General features: G+C 52.5%; 2 protein-coding genes across 3 annotated transcripts in view; both read left to right on the top strand.

Annotated features, from left to right (window-relative positions):
- SPTBN4 (spectrin beta, non-erythrocytic 4) overlaps positions 1–12,459 on the top strand; it is a 71,337-nt gene extending 58,878 nt beyond the window's left edge. For both annotated transcript variants that reach the window (XM_074314308.2, XM_074314307.2), the window contains 11 exons: positions 555–935; positions 2,171–2,415; positions 4,737–4,875; positions 4,967–5,051; positions 5,415–5,611; positions 6,168–6,787; positions 7,579–7,648; positions 8,221–8,513; positions 9,661–9,834; positions 9,979–10,021; positions 11,414–12,459. In XM_074314308.2, the coding sequence (XP_074170409.1) occupies positions 555–935; positions 2,171–2,415; positions 4,737–4,875; positions 4,967–5,051; positions 5,415–5,611; positions 6,168–6,787; positions 7,579–7,648; positions 8,221–8,513; positions 9,661–9,834; positions 9,979–10,021; positions 11,414–11,572 (2,406 nt within the window). In that variant the 3' untranslated portion in view covers positions 11,573–12,459. The remainder of the gene's footprint in view (positions 1–554; positions 936–2,170; positions 2,416–4,736; positions 4,876–4,966; positions 5,052–5,414; positions 5,612–6,167; positions 6,788–7,578; positions 7,649–8,220; positions 8,514–9,660; positions 9,835–9,978; positions 10,022–11,413) is intronic.
- A 128-nt stretch (positions 12,460–12,587) lies between these two features.
- Positions 12,588–23,586, top strand: SHKBP1 (SH3KBP1 binding protein 1). Its single transcript, XM_019751372.3, has 18 exons — positions 12,588–12,960; positions 13,189–13,242; positions 13,373–13,418; positions 13,526–13,599; positions 13,922–13,980; positions 14,206–14,286; positions 15,250–15,411; positions 15,522–15,612; positions 15,697–15,887; positions 16,420–16,535; positions 17,355–17,442; positions 17,556–17,672; positions 19,639–19,809; positions 20,897–21,052; positions 21,432–21,528; positions 22,469–22,647; positions 22,935–23,049; positions 23,171–23,586. The coding sequence occupies exons 1-18, from the start codon at positions 12,770–12,772 to the stop codon at positions 23,400–23,402; spliced, it is 2,220 nt and encodes a 739-aa protein (XP_019606931.2). The 5' UTR covers positions 12,588–12,769; the 3' UTR covers positions 23,403–23,586.
- Positions 23,587–23,673: the final 87 nt, after the last annotated feature.

Genomic DNA, 23,673 nt, shown 5'->3' with positions numbered 1-23,673 from the left:
AGTAAAATAAGGGTGACTTTAACACAAGCACTGTGATACCACAACAGTCAATCTGATAAACTAGACAGCTACTAAGTGACTAGTGGGTGGAGAGTGTATACAGTCCAATGGAGACATTGGACAAAGGGACGAGTCACATCCCGAGCAGGATGGAGTGAGATTTCATCATGCTGCTCAGAAGGGCGCACAATTTAAAACTAAGGAATTGTTTATTTCTGAAATTTTCCGTTTAATATTTCTGGACCATGGTTGGTCACAGGTAACTGAAACTACAGAAAGCAAAACAGGATAAGGGGTGGACTTCTGTAATATAAAGCACTTAGGTCAGTACTCAGCACACACAGTGCCTAATAGTATTAATTATTATTACTATCATCTTATTATTTTTATTATTATTACTCTTATTGCTACAGAGTAAGTGCTCAATAAGTGTTAGCTTTTTTAAATTATGATTGTCATTATTATTATTCTCACCTGCCACAAGATGGTGGACTGAGAGAGCTTGGTGTATACAGCACGTTTGCCCATGCTCTACCTCCACTTCCTGGTGGCAGGTGCTGCAGGAAAAATTCTCAGAGTTCGCCAGCGAGACTGGCACGGCAGGGCGGGAGCGGCTGGCGGCCGTGAACCAGATGGTGGATGAGCTGATCGAGTGCGGCCATACGGCGGCGGCCACCATGGCTGAGTGGAAGGATGGGCTGAACGAGGCCTGGGCCGAGCTGCTAGAGCTTATGGGCACACGGGCCCAGCTGCTGGCTGCCTCGCGGGAGCTGCATAAGTTCTTTAGTGATGCCCGAGAGCTTCAGGGACAGATCGAGGAGAAGCGGAGGCGACTGCCCCGCCTGACAGCCCCACCTGAGCCGAGACCCAGTGCCAGCTCCATGCAGCGGACTCTGCGCGCATTTGAGCATGACCTGCAGCTCCTTGTGTCCCAGGTGGGGCGCCGGTGGCCAGGAGGGGAGGTGGGAGGGTCTGGACAGCGTGGCCAAGGGATATGGACATCAGAGCAGGCAAAAATCAGGCTGTAGAGTACATCAAAATGAGATGGTGGGACAGATAGAAAACAGATCATGGAATAGGGAGAAATTAGATATTGGGACATGTAGAAAATGGACTGATTTCATAGTGTACAGAAATTCGACAAATTTTCAATGCAGGTTGGGCAGGGGTTCTCCTAGGAGTGAATTTTACCCAAATTCAGATGGACAGTCCAAAGGAAATTGCAAAAGGGTTAAGGGAAATGTGGCTGTGGGCAGATAGAAATTTGGCATCAGGTCTCTGATAGAAATAATATGATTTTCCTTAAAAAAATTTAATGGGGGTGGATTGAATGGAAATGGCAACAAAACTAATAGAAATCAGGCAGTGGGTTTGACAGGAACTGAGAGGTGGATCAGATGCAAATGAAGCTGTGGGCCTAATAGAACTCAGGCAGCAGAACTGCAGGAAATGGGGATGCAGAGCTAATGCAATGCAGAAATTGAATAATTATTTTTATATAAATCAAATAAATGACTGTTAGAAATCAGGTGGAGAGATTGACAGTGATTAAGTGGTGGACCTGATAAAAGTGCGGTGGTCGCTCCAAAAGAAATCAGAGAGTGAACAGTGGGCCCAATAGAACTCACACAGCAGAAGTAATAGAAATTGGGCAGGAGACCTGGTAGTAATCTAATAGCCATTCTGCAGGGAATTGGGCAGTAGATAGTGGGTCTGAAAAAAAATGAGTGAAAAAAATTAGACAGCATATCTCATAAACATCAGGGTGGCAAGAGGTTTCCTGAAAGAAATCAGATTTGTCTGAAACAAGATAGAGGTGGGCCTGAAGAAGTGAGATGAGAGAAACCCAATAGACATCGAGTTCTCTGACCAAAAGAAATCAGACAGTAGACCAAAAGAAACCCGGTGGTATGTCTAAAAGAAGTCAGAATGCAGGTAAGTCAGAGAAAAATCAGGCAACGTGCATGCTCTCATGGTAGTGGGTCTAAAGGAAGTCAGGAAGTGGGGAAGTCAAAAAGAACTCAGCAGCGGATAAGGGAACCCAGTGGTGGGATCACCAGGGTGCAGGCTCCTTTCATTGTTAGGATCTGCACCAGCCAGCAGATGGGGAAAGAGAAGGCAGAGCCTGAACCCCATGGAGGGCTCGTGCTCGACCTGGCGTGCCCCTCAGGTACGACAGCTGCAGGAAGGCGCAGCCCAGCTGCGGACGGTGTATGCGGGTGAGCATGCGGAGGCCATCGCCAGCCAGGAGCAGGAGGTGATGCAGGGCTGGAAGGAGCTGCTGGCAGCCTGTGAGGACGCCCGCCTTCACGTCAGCTCCACGGCCGACGCCCTGCGATTCCACAGCCAGGCCCGGGACCTGCTCTCCTGGATGGATGGCATCGCCGGGCAGATTGGGGCAGCTGACAAGCCCAGGTGCCCCTCATCCCACCTCAGGCTTCCTACCTACCTCTGGGCAGCCACTCCCCAGCCCATCAGCAGTTCCCTTCCCATAAGAAATCACAATAACCAATACCTGCGTGTCCCCTCTCTGTGCCAGGCACTGTTCTAAATGCTTCATGTGTTTTAAGACCCCTTTTCAGGCCTGGCATTGGGGGCTCAGAGCATGGAGTGACCTCCTGCTTCTGTCCTTCCCAGTTGCCCACGACTGTCCTCCCTGTGGGGTGTTATGGGCTGTAGCCAGGATAGGGACAGGGAGGTGTGGGACCGTATGTGTGGCTTAACCTACTTGCAGTGGGCACTGATTTATTGCTCACATGAGTGTCTGGCAGAAGCCTATCCCACAGTGATTAGGAGCCAGGTCTTTCCATCACTCAGCCCTGGGAGTCATTTGCGGGACCCTCTGCATCCAGCTGCAGATGAGAAAAAGAGGATCACACGGGAGGTTTTAGGGACTAAGCCAGCACTCACATAGCTTTGATTCTGTGACTGTGAGGCCTGGGGTCTACATTCCTTCACTCAGCAAATATTTATTGAATGCCTACTGTGTGCCAGATACTGAGCAGGGCCAAGCCCCTACCCTGATGCAGCTTACATTCTGAGGGTGGAAACAGGCAACAGAAACACCTAATTTACTTCAGATAGTAATAAGTGCTCTGAAGAAAAATAAAGCAAGGTAAGGGGACGAGGTGCTAGCTGACAAGGCCTCTCTGAGGATGTGATTGATGTTTGAGACTTGAGTGAAGTGATGGTGAGTTGGGTAAAGTTTGAGGAGTAGGGTTTTCCAGCTTGAGGGTATCAGCAGGTGCAAAGGCCCTGAGGTAGGTTGTAAGTAAGGTATGTTTGAGGAAGAGCTAGACGATCATTGTGGCGGGATGGAGGGAGTGAGGGGGAGAGTAGAGAGCGGCAGGAAATGAGGTTTGAGGGGCAATAGGGTGTGGTGAGGAGTTTGCCTTTTCTTGGAGTGAGATGGGAGCTGCGGGAGGGTCTAGAGCAGGAGAGTGATGTGATATGATGTACATTTGAGAAAGATCACTCCAGATGCCTTGTGAGAAGTAAGTGTGGAGAACAAGGATGGAAGCAGGTAGGCCGGTCAGGAGGGTGCTGCTTGATGATGGTGGCTTGGCCCATTGTGGTGGTTATAGAGATGGGGAGAAGGGATTGCTTTTAGGAATTTACAAAAATCTTTGTAGTATAAAAAATTTCAAATACACACAGAAATAGCCGTAACAGTATAGTGAACCCACATATATATAGTGAACACCTGGCTTGAACAACCATCATTATTTGGCCAATCGTGTTGCACCTATAAACTCTCCCACTCCCCCGCTACCCCTTGCTGAGTTGTTTTAAAACAAATCTCAGGTATCATATCATTTCACCGGATGTGCTTTAAAGTTATAAATGTCCACTCTTGACTGATAGATTAGCTTCAGGTCTGAGGGGAAAAGGAATCACAGATGAATGATGGTGAATGTACCGATGCAGAATTTCAGGGGAGAATCAGATCATTCTATACAGTCTAAGTCTTAGGTAGGGACCATTACAATGTGAAATCTTCATAAATAAGTTTGGATATTTTAAGTCTTATAAAGCTATACTTGCTGACTGGTAGAACCTTTGGAAATTTGGAATTTGTTTTGGACATATGACAGTGGAGAATGACGCTGTCCTGTAGTTATACAATGCAAGCCACAAATGTGAACCACATATATAATTTAAGATTTTCTTGTAACCACATTATGAAAGTAAAAAGAAGCAAGTGAAAATTAATTTTAGTAATCCACTTTATTTAACCCAGTATACCCTAAATATTATCACTTCAACATGTAGTTAATATTAAAATCGTTGAGATATTTTATTATTTTTTATACTAAATCTTCAAAATATGGGGTATACATTACACTTCCACACAGTTCAGAACAGCCACATTTCCAGTGCTCAATTGCCACACGTCTAGCTATCGCGTTGAACAGCACCGACTTAGAAAGCTAGACTCATTGGCTAGTGGAACCTTCAGAAGCATAGCTTTAAGAATTTTAAAAAAATTTGGACCTGGAAGCCCTAGTTTAGAATCACGGAGTGTGCCATTGTAGCACCCTGGAAAAAGTTGGAATCATTGACTCAGTGGAGAACCTTGGATCTTCAGCTCAGAGCTTGGTCATAAGAGGTGCGTGGGTGTCAGTGATGGTGGGGAACTTCTGCCTCAGGGATTTGGGCTCCTCTGGAGCTGTGAATATGGGGCGGGCAGAGGGAGGCTGCTTGTGGCTCAGATCCCTGCCCACCACCCACTGTAGGGACGTGTCATCGGTGGAGGTGCTCATGAACTACCACCAGGGCCTGAAGACCGAGCTGGAGGCACGGGTGCCTGAGCTGACAGCCTGCCAGGAGCTGGGTCGCTCTCTGCTGCTCAACAAAAGTGCCATGGCTGATGAGGTGGGGAGGGGCACAGGGGGTCCTCCACCATCCGTGCCCACTGGGATGGGAGCCACCCTTGACACCCCTCCCATCCACCCACCACTCCCAGATCCAGGCACAGCTGGACAAGCTGGGAACCAGGAAGGAGGAGGTGTCGGACAAGTGGGACCGCCATTGGGAGTGGCTGCAGCAGAGTGAGTGGGGGCCCAGACACATGTCCTCAAGGGCAAAGGGACATGCTCCAGCGTGTTTAGAAAGGCCCAGAGGGTGACACAGGCATACTTTGTGTACCACTCATGGGTCCCCAGTAGCAAATATGGAGGCCTGGCAGGGCAGATGGGGGGCTGCCTTGCCACTGATGCCCTGGTGGCAGATACCTAGGGGAGAAGCTGGTGCCCTCAGAAGTAGCTCCAGCTTCTCTCATTCCTGAAGAGCTCAGAGTGGTCAGGGCTGGCATAGAAGAAGCCAGGGGGTGTGGAAGGCCAGAATAAACAGCCACTGCCCCATGAAGTGCCCACAGGTGCCCCAGCACCCCTACCCCGTGTGTCTCCCCTCAGTGCTGGAGGTGCATCAATTTGCCCAGGAGGCGGTGGTGGCTGATGCCTGGCTGACAGCCCAAGAGCCACTCTTGCAGAGCCGGGAGCTGGGCAGCAGTGTGGACGAGGTGGAGCAGCTTATCCGGAGACACGAGGCCTTCCGCAAAGCAGCTGCAGCCTGGGAAGAAAGGTTCAGCTCTCTGCGGCGCCTGACCACGGTCAGCACCCAGATCTGCCCCATTCCCTCCCACCCAGGGCCCTACCCCATCCCTCTATATGAGACAGACACTCTGGGAGTTGGTTCAGTGCTGTGTTGGGTGAGGCAGAGACAGACTGGGCTCCCAGTCCGGGCGTGGGGGTGTCGGGGACTGACCTGTCAGTCTGGGGCTGGGATGGGGAAAGCACAAGGTTTGTGGGAGCCTAGAAACACTTGGCCTGGCCTGGGGGAATCTGATTTGAGACTTAAAGAATGAGGAAAGGAGTCCATTGTAGTCTTAAGGTCCTAGGTTGGGGGACATTAAGGAAGGAGGCAATGGGGTTCAGAAAGGCAGCTAGAGAAAATGATTTAGCTGATTCTTAAAAGAACACTAGGTGTTTCCTGGAGAAAATAGGAATTAAGTTCCTGGCAGAGAGCAAAGCATGGGCACAGGCCTGGGCAACCTTGTTTTGTCACTAATAAAAACTAATAATAAACTGGGTAATGAGTCAAGACAACCCAGAGCCACCTTCCCAGTCCCACGCCCCTGCACCTGACCCTGGTGCCTCCGTCCCCAGATAGAGAAACTCAAGGCGGAACAGAGCAAGCAGCCGCCTACCCCTCTGCTGGGGCGCAAGTTCTTTGGGGACCCCATGGAACTGGCGGCTAAAGCAGCGCCTCTGCTGCGGCCAGGGGGCTATGAGAGAGGTTTGGAGCCCCTGGCCCGCAGGGCCTCGGACACGCTGTCTGCCGAGGTGCGGACCCGGGTGGGGTATGTGCGCCAAGAGCTCAAGCCCGAGCGCCTCCAGCCACGCATCGACCGGCTGCCGGAGGTCCCGGTTAGGATGGAACCCACAGCCCCACCAGCGGCACCAGAGGACGTGGCGGAGACCCCAGGGGTCCCCACTGTGGCGGAGCATGTCCGGCCACGGCCAGAGCGCCAAGAGTCAGCTGATCGCGCTGAGGAGCTGCCCAGGAGGCGGCGGTCGGAGAGGCAGGAATCCGCGGATCAATCCGAGGAGGCTGCGCGGAGGCGGCGACCTGAGCGGCAGGAGTCGGTGGAGCACGAGGCTGCACACAGCCTTACCCTGGGCCGCTATGAGCAGATGGAGCGGCGGCGCGAGCGACGTGAGCGTCGGTTGGAGCGGCAGGAGTCCAGCGAACAGGAGACGGGAACCAGAGGAGAGCTGGCTAGGGGGTGAGGCCCTATGTGCCCAGGGAGTGAGGGAAGGGGAACGCAAAGCGCTCCTGAGCCGCGCAGGCCCAGTGGAGAGGGCTTCTGGGCTCAGAATTGCCTAAGGAGGGGGAGAGTGTCGTGGTAACCATTTTGCAGAGATGTAAACTGAGTCTAAGAGAGGAGACAGGCCCATTGTCCCACAGCTGCAATTCTAATTGTTGAAGGATAGAGTTAGCCAGAGTGTATTGTGCAGATTGATCAGCTGTGTCCCCAGAAAGAGGTCTTTGGTCGAATATGTTTCAGTGACCATGACTTCTTCACCCATTTTCAATTTCGTATTTCATGAATATTTACTGAGTGCCTACCCTGTGTGTGGTGTGTTGGGGAGAGCAGTGATCCAGTCAGCTCGAGCCCTGCTTTCATGGGACTCACAGTCCAGTAGGGGAAACAGACTTGTTACCAGACAGTGATGACCCAGAATGATTAGAGCTGGGTTGGAGGAAGTCCAGGGAACCTGGGAGCTCAGGGGTGGGTGGAAAAAAAAAAATAACAGTATGTTCAAAGGCTAGAAGGTACCAGTTTGCATTTTGCTCTTTGTGCTGCTTAAAACTCAAAGGGAAGAGAGGTTCCGTCCTCCATTCAGCAGCTATGTATTCAGCACTTGTGGTGTGTAAGGCCAACATCTGTGAGGCAGCTGCAGAACAGGGAAGGGCCTGGTGTCTCAGGCTAAGAGGTGGAGGCTGGTCCCTGGGAGAAGGCACCCCAGTTCCATTGGGTCTTTCTGCCCCCCCCAACCCCCCCCCAAACCTCAGGAAGGCCACCCTGGCTGACATTGTGGAGCAGCTGCAGGAGAAAGAGGCAGGTCCAGTGCTCCCTGTTGGGGTAAGTTGAGCCTCTGGATGGGTGAGGAATGGGGATACCGGTGCCTAGCCCTGGGTCCCCCCCATCTGAACCCTGCAGAGAGACTCTCAGGGGATGGAAAGGGCCCCCAGATGCCCCCCCCCATAGTCTGAAATTTTCTCCCTTAGAAAAATGAGGCCACCGATCTCAGAGACTCCTCCCCTCTCCACACACACAGACTGGAGCTTCTTCCTACATCTGCCCTGGACTCTTTATGCAGTCTCAACTTTCCTTGCAGACAACCACAGAGCAGGAAACCCCAGATTCGTCCTAGAGATAGCTGGGACACCCACCTGCCTGCACTGCACCTCCATAGCTTCCTCCCCAAGATCAAGAGGGAGTCCACACCTAGGAGTCCTGGCAGACTCACTCCCAAGACCGGTGGAGCCCCTAAGAATTGGCCCTCCAGCCCTGAGGTCCTCCCATACTCGCCTCCAAGACAGATGGTCCTGCAAATAGATGGGACACCCCCCCCCAGACCCATAGTTCCCCCAGAGAGATGGCCCCCACACCACACTCTGAACACAACCCCTCCTCCCCCTCCCTTCACACAGCCGTCGCTGCCTCAGCCTCGCGAGCTTCCCCCAGGCCGCCTGCCCAACGGGCTTGAACCACCCGAGAGGACACCTCGGCCAGACCGGCCGCGGGCGCGGGACCGGCCTAAGCCGCGACGGCGGCCGCGGCCCCGAGAGGGTGGTGAGGGCGGGGGAAGCCGGCGTTCGCGCTCTGCCCCGGCCCAGGGCGGCTCGGCTCCAGCGCCTCCACCACCGCCCACTCATACAGTGCAGCACGAGGGCTTCCTGCTGCGCAAGCGCGAGGTCGACGCTAACCGCAAGTCGTCAAACCGGTGAGCGTGCAGACTGGGCTTTGTAAAACTGGTCCCAAGCTCAGTGTCCATGAGCCTAAGGATGGGCCTTAATGAGGGGGTGGGTGTCCAACTAGTGGCGAGGTGGGCGTGGCTTTATAAGGGGCGTGGTTTACTTCAAGGTCTCATGCCAAGAACCAGAGGAGTGGGGCTTTAGTGTGTCCAATGGTGAGCAGCTGGGGCTTAGATGGGAGCAGGACTTGAATAAAATATTCCAAACGTGAATAAATTGCGACCCAATCACATAACAGCCAACCGAGGAGTTAAAATAGCAAACTAGATGTGGGGTCTCTTCTAGATGGTTTCAATGGCTCGTGAAGTGGAGCCTGGAGATGTCCATCCAACTAATGAGTGAAGTGTGTCCACCTCGAAGTTTCAAATTGGGGGAAGATCTGAAAAGAGGCAGAGCCCAAACTCTGAGGGGTGAGGGCACATCATATAAGTTTCCAAATGGGAACCTAAGGGTGATGCATTTACTCTTGGATTCTAGCTCCTGGTTGTCCAACCCCTTTTGTCCAACTGGGAGGCAGAATCTGGGGAGAGGTGAAGCCAAAAAGGGTAGCACTGGCCAACGAGCAGAGTGAGGCCTAGATCCAAGATGTGAAATGGGCAGAACAGCCTGAGATGGCCTGTGGGGTCTCAGGTAGTCTTTCTTCCTTGTGCTGAGGCCAAGGTGGGAATAAACAGGGTCACCTTGGTGTTTTTGGTCTTGTGGGACTTCCTCCTCCCCAGGTGGGACTTTGGCTGAATGGGAAGACAGGAATTCCTCATTCCAGGCAGTAGACCAATAGCTCTTCTTTCAGGAGATTCCGTGGAAGATGGAGTGGCTATAACAGCTAGGAACATGCCCGAGCAAAGGCTTATGAAATCTTGCCTTCTAGAAATTCAGTATGGGAGGGGCAACCCCAGCAGGACCAGCCTGGGCAAAGAAAGGCTCAGTAATGAGAGACTTAGGCCCTTCCCTCAGCTCAGGAACAGCCATAGGAAGAACACCACAAGCATATGTCCCAACTAGTGCAAAGGCCCCGAGCGAGGAAGACTTAGGTAATTCAGCCTATGAAGGCTACTGATGAAGGGTACCTAGGCAGAGTGCTGTGACTCTGCCTTGAGCCTGGTCTCGTTGCCCCAGGTCGTGGGTGAATCTGTACTGCGTGCTCAGCAAGGGAGAGCTGGGCTTCTACAAGGACGCCAAGGGACCAGCATCCGGGGGTACACATGGTGGAGAGCCACTGCTCAGCCTGCACAAAGCCATCAGCGAGGTGGCTAGTGATTACAAAAAAAAGAAGCATGTCTTCAAGCTCCAGTGAGTCCCCCAATGGGTGAGAGGGAGGAATACAAGGCCCAGCTGCCCCCTCCCAGCAATCCCCTGCTCCTCTGGAGAACTGTTAGTGGACTTATGGGCCGACCTCTACCCCAGATCCCCCAAGTCCTGTATCCTTTCCTACAGGACCCAGGATGGCAGCGAGTTTTTGCTCCAGGCTAAAGATGAGGTGAGATCTGATCCTTTCTCTCCCCTAGTCAAACCTCAGGAACCACTTGGCTTGCTGGTTCCTGGTTCAGAGTGATGAGGCTGTGAGATGGGAAGCACAAACCTGAGTTACCAGGGCTGCAATGGGAAAGCCCATGCGCAGTGAGAGCCCAGAGGAAGTTCCTAATGTAGCTGGGCGGAGGGAGCAGTAGGAGGGGAGAGAGGTACAGCATCAGGAGGGCTGCCTAGAGGCCCCAGGACAAAGTGCAACCTCCTTGCCTTGGCCTCTGAAGCGAGATTGAAAAGATAGGAGAGAGTTAGCTAAAAAAAAAAAAAAAAAAATGAGGGGGGATGATACAGGTAGAGAGAACAGCAAGTGCAAAGAACTAGAGGAGCAGAATTTCAAAGCATTCACTGTACTTTGTGCCCAGAAGGAGCTTTCTTCTCTGTGTGTGGTTATCTGTAAGGAAATTTGAGACAGGAGAAAGAGTCCAGGGCAGATGTGTGTGTGTGGAGCTGGGAGGAGTCTCTTCGCACAGGGCCAGAGGAGAGTTAAAGGAGGAAGGTTTCCAGAAAGTTCCCAGGGGCTGGATCTCAAAAGGCATTGTGGGCCATTTAGAAGAGGTTGGATTTGTCCTAAGGGCACTGGGGAGCCATGGCAGAGTTTTGAGGAAGGGACAGTTACAGTGATGCATTAGAAAGATCCCTTTGGCTACCATTTGCAGGATAGATTAGAGAGGGGAAGAGTGGAGGTGTGGAGCCCAGGAAGTGGCCAGGGCAGGGACTCAAGTATAGGAGAACATAGGCTGGACCTAGGCAGGCTAGTGGGGAGGGGAGGTGGAGGTGGGTGAGAGAGACAGTAATGTGAGTGAACCTTGGGACTGGGGCTAAGTGGAGAGATCAGGGGAGGAGGAGCAAGCATGGAGGTGCTTTGAAGGGATGTTAAAAATAATACTTTTTATCTCTTTATCTCATTCAGCCTCACAAGAGGCTATGAAGTAGGCCTCTATTCTCTCCATACCTCTTTTAAATAGAGATAAAAATAGTTTTCCATCACAGGGTTATTGTGAGAATTAAATAAATTGATACATGTATTTACAAGGGCCTGGTAAATATCAGTGCTCTAAAAGTGTCTGCTGATGTTATTGTGTGTTGTTTATCTCTATAGTGAAAATTAGATATAATTCTATTGCATAGGATTAAGCAAATAATCCACAAAAGTATTTACAACAGAGTCTGGCATGTAATAAGTGCTATGAAAGTGTTGGCAGTATCATCATCATCATCATCATCATCCCATTTAATAGATCAGGAAACTGAAGTTTAGAGATGGCAGTCTGATTCCAGACTTGCTTATTACTCAGTGTCCTCTCTAGTTCTAAATACAGACTCTGTGTCCTGTTTCTCTCTCCAGGAGGAGATGAACGGCTGGCTGGAGGCTGTGGCCGCCTCCGTGGGGGAACACGCCGAGATCGCCCGCTGGGGACAGACACTACCCACGACGTCTTCCACAGACGAGGGCAATCCCAAGCGGGAGGCGGGGGAGCGCAGGGCCAGCGGGCGCCGGAAGTGACTTACTACCCCCAGGACCTGACACGATTCTCCGTCCCTCCTCTCGCACTGTGGGCACAAAGACACTTTCTCTTCCGCAGGGGCGGGAGCCTCTAGTTCCACCAACACTGCGGACGCACCATGACGGGCACTGGAAAGGAGGGGACTTCTCCTGCACCCCAGGAAGTGGTGCGGAGATTGCTGCCCCTATAGCCATATCTCGGCCTCTTCCCGCTCGCCACCCCCACCCCAGGTGCTGGGGCTCCATTATTTTTATGCAATAACTGAGCTTAGGGGGGCGGGTAAGGGGCCAGTTGAGCCAAGCCCCATGCCTGGATCCCCAGATCCTGCCCCAGAAAGCTGGAGTGGTAGGAACGATAATTCCTGCCCCCTCTCCACCCTAGGGATGGGCACAGGGGCGCTGGTGAGGTCCCCTGGACCATCCAGGGTGCTAGGGGGTGGGGAGGGGACGCCCCCTCCCCACCTTTACCTCACTTCCAATGCTGCCTTGATCTCTGTCTGGGAAGGGGGAGTGAAGGGGCCCTAGCCGCCGTACTCCGCCGCCTCAGAGCCATGCGGTTAATTCTTGACGTAGTTTATTTTTGCAAAACGTCGACCTCTTCCCGTCCCGCATCCGCGAAGGCTTTTCATGGGAGGGACGTCAAAGCTCAAAACTGTCTTCCTCTCTCCTCCCCCCTCCAGCTGAAAAAGGCACTTCGTGAGGGGAGGGGCGAGGGGAAGCCCTCCCCCTGCATGCTTCTGGCTGGAGCACCTTCTAGGGGCGTAGGGAAAGCGGGTTGTTGGCAGCCCCCATGGCCTCCTGGAGAAGCCGCTGGGGCTTGAGAGTGTGGGGCGGTGTCGCGGGCGCACACTGTATGTACCTATAATAAATCTTTGGCTTTGACGGTCTATGCTGGTTTGTTCGCGTTTCATGGGCTCCGCCTGGGAGGTTGGGGGCGGGAAGAGAATGTGGCCGCGGAGAACATTTAGGTGTCCCCCTTGGTGTGGATTAATTTCGGGGTTTAAACACGTGCCCCCGACGAAACACCTAGATGCCATTCCTAAAACGGGAAACCCAGAAGGATGCAGGAATGTTTTGCTAACCCTCGTAACTAAACTTCCCCAAACAAGCTTCCAGGTCCGCCCCGTCCAGGACAGGAAAGGTGTGCCCCTTTAAGGAGGCGGAGAATATAACTGCGACGGATGAGTGCTTTGTCCAATGGTCGGCTGCTCGAGGAATCTCTGGTCCAATCACCACGCGATGGGGGCGGGGCGGAAAGCACACCCGGAAGCGGGTGCTGACCCGCAGATTCGCCCGGGGGCCATGGCAGCTGCGGCGCCTGTAGCAGAGGTCGTCCCAGGTCGGGGACCTCCTGGGGAGGTGATTCATCTGAACGTGGGAGGCAAGAGGTGAGTGTAGGCGACTCCCGACGCCCCATGCTCAGGGGCGGGAAGCGGGGTGGGAGTACCGCCTCTCCCGGGGGAATTGTCCTCCAGGATTGCTCCGCCCCCTGAGGGAGGCGCGGGAGCCTCGACTGGCGCCTGCGGAGGGTAGGGAGTTCGCCCGGTGATGGGGTAGGATGCCGCATTCCTCATCCTCCTTACATCATCTCGAGTCTACTCACCTTCCCCTCACAGATTCAGTACCTCTCGCCAAACTCTCACCTGGATCCCAGACTCCTTCTTCTCCAGGTGATTGGGAGAGCGCGTTTGCGGCGGGGGGCTGGGAGGCGGGAGGAGAAGGTATGGGAAGACCCATTCCCCCCGCCCCGCAAACACACACCCCGCCCCGTGACACCTGCTCTGGGTCCCCTCCCTGCAGTCTTCTGAGCGGACGCATCTCGACATTGAAAGATGAGACCGGAGCCGTGAGTAGAGCAAGAGCTGAAATGGGGCCGCGGGTTACGAGGAGGGACAGAATTCCTACTCAACCCCGCTATTTGTCCCGTTCATCCTTTGCACCCCTTCCTCGCAGATCTTCATCGACAGGGACCCCACCGTCTTCGCCCCTATCCTCAACTTCCTGCGTACCAAAGAGTTGGACCCCAGGTTGGCATGGAGAATAAAGGGGAGTCCCCCACAGGCTTCACCTCTGAGAAGTCTCTTCTTCCCTTCAGAATGTTCATTTAAACTCCTTGATCATAGTTAAATTATGTGTCCTTAGAATTCCCCCCAACACACACACACACACACACACACACACACACACACACACATTCTCACTGGCCATATCATCCCTCCTTAGAATCTTGATCCCGTCAAAATTTGCTACCTCTTGGGGTGCTCTGTGCAGTTTTGAAACTTCCTCCTCAGAATTCTCTGCCCACTCCCACTACCCAGACCCTGACCCCTAGTCAATTCTACTAACCAGGGGCGTCCACGGTTCCAGTCTCCTCCACGAAGCCCAGTTCTATGGGCTCACTCCTCTGGGTAAGTAGGGGCCCCATTAGCATTCTCATTGCATAGAAAACCAGCTCTTTAGCGATGCTCCCTCATCCCCCTCCTGAAAGAAGGTTGGGTTAGAGCTGACAGCACTAGATTTGGTCCTGGGTCTCTGGGGAGTGGTGCCATTCCGTGGAGAAAGGGATTGGGGGAGGGGAAAGAGATCGGCCTCACTACCCGCCAAGTCCCAGCCTACTAGTCCTTCCGCCTCAGTTCGTCGCCTGCAGCTGCGGGAGGAGTTGGATCGATCTTCTTGCGGAAACGTCCTCTTCAATGGTTACCTGCCTCCACCAGGTGGGCACTACTACTAAAGGATAGAGAGGAGGCTGGGTGGAATAAAGATTACATTTACCATAAGGCTGCATCCTTGGGTGCCGTGCTGTGGGCCTTGATACACTAAGGGATTGTAGTTCTATATCAGCTACTTGGACTGATGCTTTGAAAGGAAATAGGAAACAGCATTTCCAGTGAGACAGTGGAACGGCTAAGTCCTTTGAGGCTCCGATGCATGCCCTAGAGTCGGATGGGAGTTGTAGTCCAGGTTTGATTTCCTTTTCGGAAGGCTTAGGAAGAACGGGGGTCTGTTGTATGGAGGGGAGAAATATTAAAGAGGAGTTATTGACTATAGTCTCCCTGAGACCTTGATGCAGCCAGCCCACTCGCCATGGAAACTATGCCCCAGTGGTTATTGGGAACTGTAGTCTACTAAGCTTTGTTGATTGGTAGAAGTAACAGTGGGGAAATTCAATGTATTACTTTGTTTCCCTAACCTCAGTCAATACCTACTATCTTCATGAATTTTACCAAATATGATGATCTATGCCCTTGTTTTTATAACTTAGTTTTACTCTGTTTTTTAAAGTCATTTTAAATAAAAGCTTTATATCACTACCTTTATACTATAAATAAGTAAACATGAAAACAAGATGCAAACATAACAGTGTTGCCTAGATGGTGTTGCCTGCCAAAGGACAGTCTTCCGTTTCTTAAAAGGGAAGATTAGCAAATATTGGAGAGGTATCAGTATTATGGCAGCACCAAACTGATTCTTCCTTTATGATGGGCTGAAAGGAACTGAAAATGGAGTAACTTGCTGTGTGATTCAATTTCACCTAATGCTGTCTCTGTACCACCTACATTCTTTTCACTAGGAGACTATGTTCCGTACCTGGGCAAATCGTATCTGGCATATTTTAAGTGTTTGCCACGTGGCCATTATTACAATGACTGTCACTCTGCCCCTTCTCCCTGCTATAGTGTTCCCGGTGAAGCGGCGGAACCGGCACAGCCTGGTGGGTCCCCAGCAGACAGGGGGACGCCCAGCCCCCGTTCGACGGAGTAATACCATGCCCCCCAACCTGGGCAATGCAGGGCTGCTGGGTCGAATGCTGGACGAGAAAGCCCCTCCCTCCCCATCAGGTATGTTTCTGTCTCCTGGAAGGTTGGGACAGCTTTCATCTGGCTCCATCTATTACAAGAGCCAGTGGGGCTCTTGTGACCCTGCCCTGACCCCTGCTCTCCCCACTAAGGGCTGCCGGAGGAACCAGGGATGGTGCGCCTGGTGTGTGGACACCACAACTGGATCGCTGTGGCCTATACCCAGTTTCTTGTCTGCTACAGGTGCTTGGGGAGGGCGGTGGCAGGAGGCTTTGGGCCTGTTGATGGGAAGCATTTGAGGGTTGATGATGTCCCCCAATCCTCCAGTCTGAAGGAAGCCTCTGGCTGGCAGCTGGTGTTTTCCAGTCCCCGCCTGGATTGGCCCATCGAGCGACTGGCACTCACAGCCCGGGTGCTTGGTGGGGCTTTGGGTGAGCACGACAAGATGGTGGCAGCAGCCACAGGCAGCGAGATCCTGCTGTGGGCTCTGCGGGCAGAAGGCGGTGGCTCTGAGATAGGTATGGCACCAGGTTTTTTGCAGAACTTTCTGCCCTTTAGAATTCTACTCCAACCTGTGTTCTGTTAAAATTCTCTACCCTGTTTACATTCTGTGACCTATTAAAATACACCCCCTATACAGTTCTCACATCCTTAAGAATTCTTGGCATTATTAAGATACTCTAACCACTTAGAATTCCGTATCCTATTAGAAATCCTTGGCCTAATAGAAATATCCACCCACATATAATTCTCTCCTCCATCAGAATTCACTGCCCAGTTAGATTTCTTTGCTTTGTTGGAATTCTCCATGCCAGTGGAATCTGCATTTGTTAGACTCTATGGGTCCACTAGAAATCTCTGACTTGTTAACTAATCTGTTCCCTCACAAATCTCAGTCTTCATGAGAATCCCCTGTAATTCCTGCTGGAACCCTCTATCCTATAAGGATTCCATGGCCAACTGAATCCTCTGGCCCTCGGAACTCTTCCTACCAGCCCTCTTCTACCCTATGAAGTGGGGTCCTGGCTGAGCACCTCTTGCCCTCTACAGGAGTCTTCCACCTCGGGGTGCCTGTGGAGGCCTTATTCTTCGTTGGGAACCAGCTCATCGCCACAAGCCACACGGGACGTATCGGGGTGTGGAATGCTGTTACTAAGCACTGGCAGGTCAGAATGCTGTTCAGCCTGGCTGTCCCTTTCCCAGGTGTCCAGACTGTACAGATCCAGAGAGGGGTTCCTTTTTGCTTCCCCCTGATGTGGAGAGAACCAGCAAGCTCAGCAGTGGGCCAGAGTCTGGATGTGTGTGCTGAAGGCCTAAGGAGCATCAGGGAGGCCTTCCTGGAAGAGGGGCTGCCATGCTGACAGGAAGGATGGGTGGCTTTAGAAAGGAGAAGAGAGGGTTCTCCAGGCACTGGATTGGGGAGCAGGTGAGGGGAGATGGTGTAGGAGACAGAAACCTAGCGAGAGAGACGTGTAAACTTCTGTCAGTGTCTCTGCACCCACCCGTAGCAGTGTCCAAAATGTAAAAACAATACACCTGCATTGCTATTTTCTCCTGCTAAAGTGTGAGTGTTTGGGAGAGAGAGACGCACAAGCAGAGAAAGGAGGGAGAAAAAGACAGATGGGGAGAGAAACAGACAAATGGAAGCAGGACATCAGAAAGAGGTGACAGAGAGAGAAGGGTAGACAGAGAAACCAGGACTGAATGACTGGTAGATGAAGGGACGCAGAGCGGTAGATGGAGATGAATAGAGAATGTCAGAAATACAGAGGCAAGGAGAGGCCAAGAGACAAGTGCTGACCAAGAGACATTCAGAGACAGACACAGATCAAGATAGGCCTGGAGCAGGCAAGGCTGGAGAGAAGTGGGCCTAGAAACCCTGGTGGGTTCTGGAGCGGGGAGGGGAAGGCATGCCAGGAGGGGGTACTGTGGAGGCAAAGGCAGGGAGGGACTCCACAGCCACAGCCTGCCCTGTCTTCCCCCAGGTCCAGGAGGTGCAGCCCATCACCAGTTACGATGCAGCAGGATCCTTCCTCCTGCTGGGCTGCAACAATGGCTCCATCTATTACGTGGGTGAGCAGCAGTCGGCACCCAGATGCCTGAGAGCCTTCCGAAGGAAGAGGGAGAGGAGGGCAGAAGCTAGGTCACCTTGAACAAGCCTTCTCTACCCTCCCTGCCCACTGCAGATGTGCAGAAGTTCCCCCTGCGCATGAAGGACAATGACCTCCTTGTCAGCGAGCTCTACCGGGACCCAGCAGAAGACGGGGTCACAGCCCTCAGTGTCTACCTCACCCCCAAGACCAGTAAGCTATGGCCTGGCGCCCCCTCTTCCATCAGCAGCCAGATTCAGCTATCGTTTAGTCATTCAACAAATACTCACTGAACACCATTTGTATATGAGCACGCTTCTAGGTGCTAGACCACAGCGAGCCCCTCCATTAGGGGCAAAATTGGCCACTAGCCGTTCATCTGTGGGTTTCTTTCCCATTTCTAAGATTATGACATCATGCTTGCATACCCATAAAACAAAGAGGAAGCATGTTTTATAGTGGATAAAGCTGAGTTCTCTCATTTGGGGCAGTTTTTGGTTGTCTTTTCATGCTCTCAAATGCAGAGAAATAGCTTAATTTTTATTTGTTTTTATAGCGCTATCATTCACATACCATAAAATTCACCATTTTAAAGTGTGCAATTTGGTGATTTTTAGTAGACTCAGGTTGTGCTATCATCACTACTGTCTAATTCCAGAACATGATTTTTGTCAGTCCGAAAAGAAACCTTTAACTTATTAGCAGTCATAACCTCTTCTTCTCTCCTGACAGCCCCTAGAAACTTAATCTACTTTCTGTCTCTATGGATTTGCCTCTTCTGGACATTTCATGTAAATAGAGTCATTTAATACACGGCCTTTCGCATCTGTTTTTTTTCCCTTAGCAGAATGGTTAATTATTTTATTTTTAATGGTTAGTGCTTTCTGGATCTTAAGATATCTTTGCCTGTCCCCAGGTTATGAAGATTTCCTTCTGTTTTCTTCTAGAAGCTTTGTACTTTTAGCTTTTACACAAAGGTCTCTCTTCCACTTCAGATTAATTTGTATGTATCGTGTGAGGTAAGAGTCACGGTACATTTTTTTCTAGCAGGCGTAAATTAATAATGCACCTAACTTCACAGCAAGTCATCATATAAGGCCCCTTTCTTTCTTTTTATTATTTAAGTATAGTTGGTATACAATATTATATTTGGTATATTAGCTTTGGGTGTATAATATTATTTCACAAATCACATTTTTGTACCTTACAATGTCATCACCCCACTAAATCTAGTAATCATCTGTCACTGTGCAAACTTATCGCAACATTATCGACTACATTCCTCTTCACCTTTTTCACCCATCCCCCACCCATAAGTCCTCTTTCTTATTTCATTCATTTATTCCTTTCCTCCCCACCGCCCTCCCCACCACCTGCCACTATTCTGTCATGATTAACATTTATCTTTTCATTTGTTTGTGTCCTTACATAATGGGTGTTGAGAACAGGTTTTGAATTTATGTAAATAGTACCGGCTACTATCTCAGCTATCCTCTTACTATTAAACCTGTCCTGGGTTTAATGTCCATCCATGTTGCAATGCATAACCCCAATCCATTACTTTAACTGCTGTACAAAATATTACAACCACATTTTCCCTACCCCCAGTCCTTCAGATGGCCCGTTAAGTTTCGGACACTTGCAAAATAACTTTTTGCCCTCTGGAAAGTTGGCGAGGGCGGGGAGTCCCTTAGACACACAGGGTTGTACTTTCTTATCTTGCTGTTTGTGTATATACAGAGGGTGCCAAAAAAATGTATATACATTTTGAAAAAGGAAAACTGTATTAAGATTGCAATACTCAATATATACGGACAACAAAAGGTGAATACAAGTCATGTTTGACTTCTGCAATTACAAGAGGTCTTCACAGTGGGTACCATCAGCGTCCAGACACTTCTGATTACGGTGAACTACTGCTTGAGTAACACTCACCAAAGTGTCCTCTTGTATATATTTTTTTGGCACCCCAGATGTGTCTGTGTTTCTCTGTCTATGATCGGTCCCTTTGTCTCTTCTTTCCGCCTTCACCACATCTCCTACCACCGTGCGATCTTCATCTCACACTCCTTGCTTCATGACTCTGTTTCTGTTCTTCACCGGTCCATCTGTCTCTCTCTGCCTTGGTTTCTGTCTCTCTGTGACCCTGTCCCTCTCTTCCTTCTCGGCCCTTCACCAGGTGACAGTGGGAACTGGATTGAGATCGCTTATGGCACCAGCTCAGGGGGCGTGCGGGTCATCGTGCAGCACCCCGAAACCGTGGGCTCAGGGCCTCAGCTCTTCCAGACCTTCACTGTGCACCGCAGCCCCGTCACCAAGATCATGTTGTCGGAGAAGCACCTCATCTCAGGTGGGCCTGCGGGCTGCCCCGGGCGCCCATCTCCCTGCAGGAAGGGGTGGTTCGGATCAGAGCACAGAACCAGGTGTACAAGGGTTTCCACTGGGGAGGGACGTGTAGGGAATGACCTCTGCAGGTGAGAGAAGTTTTTCCTAGAACAGTAACCACAGAAGTGAGAGGATATTATGAGGGGGATCCCTCTAAGGGAGAGTGAATTATTCACCAGTTCAATAAACATTTATTGAGAACCTACTGTGTGCCAGGCACAGGGGATACAGTGGTGAACAAGACAGGCCAAGTCCCTACCCTCATGGAGCAGACATGGGGTTCCAGTGGGGGCGGCAGACAATACACTAATAAAAATATAAATCGGTACCAGGCGATGATGAGGGCCAGGGAAAAAAACCAACGTTGTGTGAGTAGCTAGAGAGTGTCCGGGTTACAAGAAAGTGGGTGGTTCTGGGAACACCTTTCTGAGGAAGGGCCTTTGAGCAGAAATTAGGGAATGAACACTGCACGTCAGTGAGGATAAGCATTCCAGGCAGAGGGAACAGGCATTGTAAGGGCTCTGCAGTGGGAGGATGTTTCATATAGCTGAGGAAAAGTGGGGAGCCCCCTGTGCCCGAAGTGGATCGGGCAAGGGAGAAGGTGGAAATGATGGGGGCAGGTCAGTGGGACCTTGTAAGCCACAGAGAAGACTTTGTCTTTGACCCTGGCTGAGATGACACCCGTAGGAGTGCTCTGTGAGAGGAGGGCTGTGACCCCAAGCAGGTGTGCACAGTCTCCTCTGTCTTCGCGTGGGGATGGAGCAGGGAGCGGAGGGAGGAGGCTGCTGTGCCGGTCTAGGTGGGAGACAAGATGGGCAGGAGCAGCTGAGGGCAGTGGACGTGGTAAGGCGCGATCAGGCTCAAAATTATTTTGGAGGCAGAGCCAACAGGATTTTCTACCATTTGGAGTTCTGGGGAAGAGAGAATTCTCTGAAAGGGAAGAATTCAGGGGGACCTGAATCCTGACACTTTCGAAAGGTGATCCTCCTGGGGCGGGGCTGGGAATGTCGGCAGCCACAGCCCAGCCTGACCTGCTGCCCCCTGCCCCTCAGTCTGTGCTGACAACAACCACGTGCGGACATGGTCTGTGACTCGTTTCCGAGGCATGATTTCCACCCAGCCCGGCTCCACCCCACTCGCTTCCTTCAAGATCCTGGCGCTGGAGTCGGCCGACGGGCATGGTGGTTGCAGTGCTGGCAATGACATTGGTGCTTCCTAGCCCCCCTCTCCCCACCCTGCAGACCCCCATTGGCCTCCATTGACGCCTGACCTGACCCCTGTAGACGTCTCCTAACTCCATCTGACCCCTGTGGGATCTCCCTTTACTCCCCGTTCCCCCTGTTGAATTCTGTTCCCCCCACTGGTTCCTGCTGACTGCCGCCTAATCCAGGGCCACCCCCATCCCTGATGTACCTGAACCCTTTGACTTGCTGACCCCCAGCCCTGCCTGACCTTACCCAACTCCAACAATCTGGAGCTGGGGACCTAGTCCTGGGAGGGGGGTCATCCATAGGGAGGGGGCGGAGCCTTGGGGTCTGGAGGTCCCCGGGACCCAGCAGGCCTGACCCCCACCCCTGCCTGGCCCAGGCCCCTTCGGTGAGCGGGATGATCAGCAGGTGTTCATTCAGAAGGTGGTGCCAAGCGCCAGCCAGCTCTTCGTACGTCTTTCATCTACTGGCCAGCGGTGAGGGCCGTGCCATCAAACGGGGAGGGTGGTCAGAGGAGAAGGCAAGAGGCCATCTGGTTCACAGAGGCCAGAAGGAGGTCCCAGCCAAGGGGCATTCAAGGAGCAAATGCTGGGAGGGAGCATGAGCCTGCTCCAGGTTTGGGGGCTGGAGGTGTCAAAGGTGTGACGTATGATTAGGAGTGAAGCTAGAGAAGCTGGTACCTGTGCTGGACCTCAGAGACGGCCCGGTGTAGTCAGGGTGGGAGCCCGGGCAGAGGGCTCAGGGCCAGGATGGGGGCCCAGGCAAAGGAGCCATGTACAAAGGCTGAGGATGGCTAAATAGGGTAGCCAGCGAAGTGCACGTGGTCCCTGGGGGCCGGAGCACAGAACTGGAGGTGAGCAATGGGGCTGCAGAGGGGCAGGGCCTTGTCAATCAAATGGAAGAACTGAGACTGTCCTGCTTGTATCATCTACCGGGAGCCATGGTCACTGTGAGGGGGATGGACTGGAGGTTGGATAGGAGACCAAGAGCCCACGGAGGAGGCTGGACAGGTCCCTGGCCGGAGAGGGCAGGGCTGACCAGGGTGATGGGGCAGGGCAGAGGGGCTGGTGGGAGAGAAGCAGGAGGCCGAGGGAACAGCCATGGCAATGATAGGAGGTGAAGGAGACACCCAAGATGAGACTCAGGCCTTCCCTGAGATGGGAACAGGGGGAGCAGCAGATGTGGGGGAGAGTCCTGAGGCCCACCTGAGACACATGGTTGGTGTGTGGGTGGTTGGCCTCTTGGGACTGGAACCCCAGAGAATAGATTGGGGACAATGAAGAAGTTTGGGGGTATAAAGGCAGGAATAAAAGCCATAACAGTAGGGACTGTGGCCCAGGAAGGGTGTAAGGATGAGAAGAGGGACGAGGCCAGGCCCTGGTATGGCCAGGATGACCCCTCCTTCCTCCCTTTCAGGGTGTGTTCAGTGCGCTCAGTGGATGGCTCACCCACCACCGCCTTCACAGTACTGGAGTGTGAGGGTTCCCGGCGGCTCGGCTCTCGGCCCAGGCGCTACCTGCTCACTGGCCAGGCCAACGGCAGCCTGGCCATGTGGGACCTCACCACCGCCATGGACGGTCTTGGCCAGGCCCCTGGTACTTCCCAGCCCACCTCAATCCTGTCCCAAGCCCCACAGACTCTCCCTGAACTCTCTCACAACCTCCTTCATCATGATCTCTCTCCCCAAGCCCTTGCCCTCTGACCCCTTTTTCTGCCCCCCAACCCCGCCTTGCCCTTGCTTTTCAACCCCTCTCAGCTTCTGACCCGTCTCTTGAACCTTGCATCTTTTTTTCCTATTCCACCTTCAATCCTTGCACATGACCTTTATCCCCTGCCCTGTGACCCTTGTTTTGCCCCTGACCCTACTTCCTTGCCCCCCCAGCAGGTGGCCTGACAGAGGAAGAGCTAATGGAACAGCTGGAGCAGTGCGAACTAGCCCCACTGGCTTCCTCGCGGGGCTCTATCCCTAGCCCCTCACCCCGCACCTCTCTCACCAGGTAGGCATGATTCCACTTCCCCTTCTGTGCAGCGGGGAGAGGGTGGAACATGGTGGCCTTGGGGAGGGATGGTGGCCCAGCTGCCCCATGATGGCCTGAATGACGTTCATCACCCCCTCAGTCTCCACTCAGCCTCCAGCAACACCTCCTTGTCTGGCCGCCGTGGGAGCCCCAGCCCCCCACAGGCTGAGGCCCGGCGCCGTGGGGGAGGCAGCTTCGTGGAACGCTGCCAGGAACTGGTGCGGAGTGGGCCGGAGCCCCGACGACCACCAACACCAGCCCCCCGGCCCTCTGTGGGTCTCGGGGCTCCACTTGCACCCCCCAAGATGAAACTCAATGAAACTTCCTTCTGAATGCAGCTGCCATGGTGCCTTTATTACCCAGGTCCTGGGGACTCGGGTGCCTCCCCGCTTCCTTTTCAGAGTCCTGGGTTCAGGGCCAGGGTCTCCTTGGAGTGGTCACTGTTACTAGATTCCTACTATCCCCCTGTTCTGGAGCCAAAGTCACCCTCTCCTAATAAAGTTCTCACTGCCAACACCTTGCTTACATTCTTAGAGGATTTTGGGACCCCCAGAGAGGGTGGGAGAGATGTTGGGCCAACCAGGTCCCTGGCTGAGATTCAGA

Source organism: Rhinolophus sinicus, chromosome 8, assembly GCF_057876585.1.
Source record: "Rhinolophus sinicus isolate RSI-liver-muscle chromosome 8, RSI-T2T, whole genome shotgun sequence".
In the NCBI taxonomy this organism is placed as follows: Eukaryota; Metazoa; Chordata; class Mammalia; order Chiroptera; family Rhinolophidae; genus Rhinolophus; species Rhinolophus sinicus.
Note: the sequence above shows the minus strand (reverse complement) of the source record. Positions and strands in the feature narration are given on the sequence as shown.